Below are 7,287 nucleotides of genomic sequence, written 5' to 3' on the forward strand. Positions count from 1 at the left end.
TACCTCGCTTTCTTGTGGGATCGATAAACGGGACATCACTATAGCCTTGTATTACTTGAGTGATACGTATACTTGCGTTTGAAATTGTGACTTTACAAAATCATTATAAATATATAAATCTGATTTCATAAATTCTTGCATATTAAAAGTTGCATCAAGTTTTTGGCATCGTTGTCGGGAATTTAAATCTTCTAGCAGCGATATCAAATTCCTGTATTTTTAAGCATATATAAAGTCGCTGTCAAGTTTTTGGCGTCGTTGTTGGGGATTTAAATCTTCTAGCAGCGGTATCAAATTGTTATATTTTTAAGCATATATAAAGTCGTTGTCAGGGTGTTAGATTTGTAAATACTTAGAATGAGGATTTATTTACAAATTCAAACCCAAGTGGCTGAAATATAAGGATAATGGCCTTGTTTTTATTTACAAATCCAATGAACACTGCTATTTTTTTCCTTGTATACATAGCAGCTCCATTTTGTATATATATATTCTATCTGCATCTGATGGAAATAGAGTTGTTAAGGCATAATTTGGGTTTCTGTATGTAAATGGAAATGCACCTTATAATGCTATGCATGCACCTTATAATGTTATGTATGCCGTAAACTTTAAGGAGCAGTTAAGGCTGCTCTTCTTGCTCGATTCCATTTTATTGTATGTTCTATTGTTTGGAAATGTTGAGAGATGGCATGAAGGAATTGTATGATTGACTGATTGACATGTTCCATTATTTGGTACTGCTATTGAGGGGAATGTTTGGAACTACTACTGAGAGAAATGGAGCTGCTAGTGAGGAATTTATCTAATTGGCATGAATGAATTATATTCTAATTGGTTTTCATGTTTAAAGTAGCTTGGACCGGGTATATCTAATTATTTGTTAAACAGAAATGCTTACAGGTTCGGTAAGCATGTGTTTTCTTGTTAGATCGCTCGGTTAGCTTACAAAATTGCTTGTTAAGCAGAAATGCTTGAGGGAAATGTAAAGCTGCATGGGAGATATTTTTTTGGGGTATATCTGCTACTTGTTAGTTGGAGAGTTTGGTTTTAAGCACATATTACAACTCCTCTATTCTGTTCTTTTCTGAAGCAATGTATTTCAGCTTGAAACATGTATTGCATCATTTTTTATGTCTGTTATGATATGGTCATGTATGACATCATTTTATATGGTTTCTGGATTTTGGGGTGAAGCATTTGAAGCATTTCTATGGTTATTATTTGTTGTACAACATTCGGATTTACCTAAGAAATTAAGTGGTGTATTTGTTAAGAATATGGAATTACCTGTTGCAGGTAATTCTAATTATTGTTGGTACATATGTTATAGCTTTCCCATATTGTTTCGAATTTTATTGAGATAATGGTGGGGTAGTTTGGACGGCCACAGAGATTTGTTGCTGGCAACCGCTGCCTCCGCAATTCGGTAAATATACTTTTTATATTTCCTCAATTTTTGGGCTGATCTATTCGATTTTAAATAACTGCAGGACGATGACTTCCAGACATTTAGGAAAGTCCGAGCAAGTGATGTGTCGTTGCGGACTATCGTCCTTGCTACTCACGTCGCGACAGACACATAGCTTCGGAAGGCAGTTTTACAGGTGCCCGCGGTGGGGACAAGACCGGAAGACTGTAAATTCTTCAGGTGGGCCGACAGTGCAACTGTTTATACTATATCCCAATTGGACACAGCTGCTAGGAGTTCAATAGTACCACAACGGGAGATCACCGCATATGATTCGAGTTCTTCAATTCTACGATATCCCAGTCCAACAGATTTGCTCGGGGTTTTGAGGTATCAGAACTGGGCAACATTCGTCGTGGTGTGTTTATATATTTTAAACTCAATATTGTCAATATTGTCATATTTTTCCTTATAATTTTAACATGTTATTTTTCTTTTTTTTTTGTCATATTTTAATCCATATTAGTGTGTGAGTGTATATTTCTCTTTAGTATATGTCTCTATGCTTATTTGATGTAATCGGAACTTTTTTATTTATATAAATGTTATTCAACTCTTTTGCATTTTCATGTTGTGACATTTGAGAAAATAATAAATTCAGCTACACAGATTATTAATTTAACTAAAAAAATTTGTAAAGTTGTTTACCAAAAGCACAAACCAAACAGATAAACAGTTTATTCATAATTATTATTCAGAACAGGGGCAGAATGGTCATTTTTCCAAAATAAGGTGTTTTTCATATGCACAAACCAAACAGTGAGACAGCTTATCCAGATCAGCTGCTCATCAGCTGCTTATCAGCAGAAGCTGGATAAGCTGCAGCTGCCCCAAATCAAACAGACGCTAAACCACTTCCGACCGCTTGCCAACTTAAATGATCTTTTCCCACAAAATTTTCATTCTAATCATATCTGAATCTTAGATCACATGTCGAATTGAGTTTCTTTGGAACAAAAAAAGGCCTTTTACATATATAGCACCCAAAATTTATATATTTACCTATCTCACACCTAAACTTTCATAATGGCTAAGAATTGGGTGTTATGTATGTAATTTTCCCAAATAAAAAATATGGGTTGGGCTTTTATCATGAACTTTGATATTTAATTGAGAATTTAAAAGATGGATGAAAGAGGAAGGTTGATTTGTAAAAAGCAAGTTTTGGGTGGTATATATATGTAATTGTCCCCAATTTATTGACTAGAAGGCTACAAAGATTTATAACTAATTAAAATTACTAATTAAAAATAGAATATAAATATATCAAATTCTATTTAAGACTATTTTAATATAAATAACTAGATTTAAATCTCCCCCTACGCTTAATATTCTACAACAATGTGATTGGGGTTGTCAAAATAGCTCATTGTTCGTAAGCAGCTCGTGTTCGGTTCAATAAGCAAACGAGTCAAGCACGAATATTTTTTTTGAGCTCATATATAAACATGCTTAACACGAATAATGATATTTTTTTAATGAGCCAAGTCCGGCCTCGCTCAGGCTCAGCTTATATAGACCCCTAACAGCTGCGTGAGTATGGTTGTTAAAATGGCTCTTTGTTTGAGAACAACGAACAGGGCACAAATAATTATTTTGTGTTTGAAATATAAACTAGCCGAAAACGAACAATGACATTTTTTAACGAGCAGAAGATGAGCTGAGCTCGGGCTCACTAGTGTTCGACTCATATACACCCATATTTACAAGCATTTAAGTGTTAATTATTTATCGAATAATTTAAATTTATATATTTTTTTATTTCAATTATAAATTGTAACATAATATTCCGATAACTCTTTTATGAAAAATAGTAAATAAATCAAATTATATGTCAAAATCTTCTAACTCATTTTCTATTGATTATATATCAAGTTTTTATTTAGAAGAATTAGGAGCATTTACATGCACACCCATCAATTCAAAAATAGTGCGGTATATATATGTAAATCTAAATTCCAAAATGTTTTTGCAGGTTCTCGGACACGTCTGCCCTAACAATCGAATGGGCCCTCGTTCTTCTTCTCTGCATCCCAACTGCCCTCTCAAAAACCAGCGCAGAGCTTGACCGCCATATCATCACTCACCGACCGATAAATGAAACCCACTTCCCCAATATTCCTTACCCTGCTCCGTCGTATTATGAAAAACGGTTGCGAGAAAGCGTAATAATTGGAACTAGAAAATTCACACAAAAAAAGGACACACAGATTTATGTGATTCGACAAATTTCTATTTTTTCTCTCTCGTAAGACATACGAGAAGAACGATCCAATGAAGAGGAAAGTGTTAAACACAGCAGGTGGACCGGTCTCTGCATACTCAACACGTTATCAAAGAGGCTGTCCGTCTTCACTCCGTAGCAGCGCTCATCCCCGCACACGATCCAATGAAGACTGCACCATCGAGGCCCTCCACGTGAAGGAAGGCGCGATGTTGCTTGTGAACGCGTGGGCGATAAACAGAGATCTGTCGCTGTGGGTTGAGGTGGGGGAATTCAAGCCAGAGAGAAGAGGGAGAGGAGGAAGAGGGGGGCAGAGTACGGGAAGGTGTTGTTCGTTGAGCTGGATCTCACGAATGGAAGTGGAGAGCTTTTGATAATGATGGCAAAGCCGTTGAGGGCGTTTTGTAAGAAGAGGGAGGTTGTGAATGAAAGAGGGTTGGGGATTTGAATGTGGAAGAGTTGAATTTGCGTTTTTGTTCAGTTTGATTTATTTGAATTTGCCTTGAATTTTTTTACATTGTGATCAATATTAAATAAAAATATGTTTCGTTCGACTAAACTCGGAATAGTTAGAATTTTTTGAATTGAGCTTGTTAGGCCCAAATTAGATTGAAAATTATATATATATATATATATATATATTTCCAAATTTAGCGAAGAGTAATGCCATTGATTGAATAAATCACAGCCAAATCAAGAGGCAAGCCAAACTGGAGGCCAGCAAGCATTGACAAAGCCTCACAACCCAACAAAGTGGCAAACCAAGCACTTGATAAAACACATGACCAAACGAAGTAGTAAAAGGGTAACACAGAGACCAACCAAAGTTATAACAAACATGAACCAGCAACATAGCCAAACAAACAAAATAGACAACAAATTAGAAAAACATAATTATACTCAAAAGGTTGTATATAACACCTAAAATTTGATATTTACTGTTATAAGATATGCATGAGAATAAGTACATCCCTTTTAAAAGGATAATAATAGTATTATTTTTGAAGTGATGATTAAACTTAGTGTTAGGTGTGTAAATAAGAAAGTTTACGTGTTAATATGTAGATATATAATAAGTAAATGCCCGACAATAAAAATGTAAGTTTGCTAGTCCTTATCTTCCTAAACATGCTTGTGATTTTTTCAAAACTATATATAAGTAATATTTTTCATGTAATGCAAAACATTTATGCAAAAATGATAATCAATTTGAATTTGTTTGATGCCTTCATGAAAAACAAGATTGTTGATAAGATAAACAATTGTATGATTATCACAATATACAGTCATTAACCAAGTAAGAAAAAATGAAATTCTCATAGAAGAGCTTCAATCCACTTGAGTTCTCATGCAAAATATATCCTAGCTAATATTCAACTTCAATATTAAATCTTGCTGCAATCACCTATTTCTTGCTCTTTTATGTGACAAAATTTATGTGGGTTAACTTTCTTCCTTTAACAAATTCATAGCATGCATGCAACTATTGGAAAATTTCTAACCACTAAATGAGAAACTTAAAAACCAAACTAATATAAGTACTTAGAAAAAATAACATCACCATCAACCAATATGCTATGATTTATGGTCACTGGTACATCGAAGTATCAAAACCTAACAAGAGAATAAAACAACAAATTGATCCACCAGTGACCATATCTATAATAGACTTAAGAGATCCTACTAAGCCACTGTAAAAATTATGAATTATCAACCAATCAAGTTGTGCATGATGGGGAAACTACCTAAGAAGTTCCTTCAATAGTTCCCAAGCTTCATAAATCGACTAACTTTATCTTGGCAATATGAAGTGATATCATTCCTAGGTTTAACCATTTTTTAAGATGAGAAATATTTAGCTAGGAGTTTTTAGGTTAAGTCATCCCACGTCCAAATTGATCTAGGTGCCAATGAATTCGACCACATTTTGGCTCTATTCGTCAAGGATAAAAGCAAAAGCCTAAGCCTAACAGCTTCATTGGAAACTCCATTATAGTAAAATATAGCGCAGAGTTCTAAGAGACTCGCTATGTGTAAGGTTGGATCATCAGAAGGGTTCCCCCAACCTGATTGCTCTGTACCATTTTGATGATAACAGGTTTCAGTTCAAATGTGTTAACTTCTATGATAGAGGTTTGAATGCTTAAGTGAATTTCATATGTCGTAGGGTTAACATAGTCTCTTAATGGTCTATGTCCATCATGAATGGGTCCATGGGTTAGTTCCTGAATTTCTAGATTGTTATGTGTGATATTCATCATCTCTTCTACAAGTTAGTGAAATCTTTTCTATTTTCTTATTTTCCTAATAGTTCTTTAAAACTCAAAATCGTGTGGTGCAAGTCCAGTAGGTATTGAACTATGCATACATAAATTAGAGAATCTAATAGGTGAAATTCACACACAATCACACCAAAATATTTTTGGTTTTTCTTGATTTTACAAAAATAGTAAAAATAATTTAAACACAAGTAATTAATATTAAAGGTTTTCCAAATTAGGTTCAATTAAGTTTCTCTTAAGTTAAATACATCGTCATTCCTAGGCAACGGTTCTAATAACTTGATACTGCTTCCAGGTGCACTCACACTCTGGGGTTCACGCAAGTGTATGTGTCGTATCAGTAACATCAGATTTTTGAGTCTGGAATGTCGATTCCATAAAGAAATAAAGAATTAGACTTAGGAAAAGTTTTAGCTTGTTTGTTTTGCTCTTAACCTGCAATTTAGATTAGATTAAAAGTTCAACAAACTAATCATAAAGTATCTAAGACAAGTTTAATGTATAAATCTTACAAAAATTATACTTAACTAGGTGTTTGATTGATGAATATCATGTTCTAAAGTTACCCTACCTTGTAATGATTTATGTGGAGTACAGGAAATGTCATGTGTTATTTGTAAATTTTGCTAGTGACAAATAAGGCAAACTCTCTTCTTTTACCTCTCCTGAGTGCCTAAAGAAGATTGATTGAAAAACCTTTAATTCCTTTAATCCTATTTTGAGCCCAACATCAATTATTTCCCTAAAGTCTTAACCAGATGAAAATATGTTGAGATTTTCATACCTATTTTATACTATTTTTATGATATTGCACTTTAAAGAAAGGTATTTTTGATGTTTTGTTGCAGGAATGATGAATTAGGGTCATTGGAGCAAAAAGATGCAAAAAGGAGCAAATTTGGAGCGAAAAAGACCAAAATGAAACTGTGTAATTTTTGCCTTGGGCGCCGACGCCGCCATTGACGCCGTCGACGGCGCCATTGATGTTGCTGACGGTGAGTTTTTCCCGAGAGTCCAGGAAAAGGGCACCCTCGAGGCCGCCGACGGTACCATCGACCCCGCCGACGGCGAGATTTTCCCGAGACCCCAGACGAGACTCCAGAATTGATTCATTAAGAAGGTCAGCCGAGGGCACCCTCGAGGACGCCGACGGCAAGCTCGGCAGTTATGCCCAAGCAGGCTTTGGATAAGGCCAAATTTTGAAGAGATGCTTAGGCAACTCTTGGGAAAGCTCATCCACAACTTTAAGAGAATGTTTTGGCCAAAAATTGGAGAGAGGAAGTGCTAGAGAGAGTTCCTGGAGGGTTAAA

At 35.0% G+C, this 7,287-nt stretch overlaps 1 protein-coding gene across 1 annotated transcript; it reads left to right on the plus strand.

The window, feature by feature from the left end:
- Nucleotides 1–3,446: 3,446 nt before the first annotated feature.
- Nucleotides 3,447–3,958, plus strand: LOC110039091 (cytochrome P450 81F2-like; the record flags this gene model as incomplete). The annotated part of the gene is made up of 2 exons (XM_020744044.1): nucleotides 3,447–3,636; nucleotides 3,725–3,958. Coding segments are annotated over 2 exons (424 nt in total), but the record flags the coding sequence as incomplete, so codon positions are not given.
- Between the last annotated feature and the right edge of the window lie 3,329 nt (nucleotides 3,959–7,287).

This window comes from Phalaenopsis equestris, unplaced genomic scaffold (assembly GCF_001263595.1).
Source record: "Phalaenopsis equestris unplaced genomic scaffold, ASM126359v1 Scaffold235177, whole genome shotgun sequence".
NCBI classification, from domain to species: Eukaryota; Viridiplantae; Streptophyta; class Magnoliopsida; order Asparagales; family Orchidaceae; genus Phalaenopsis; species Phalaenopsis equestris.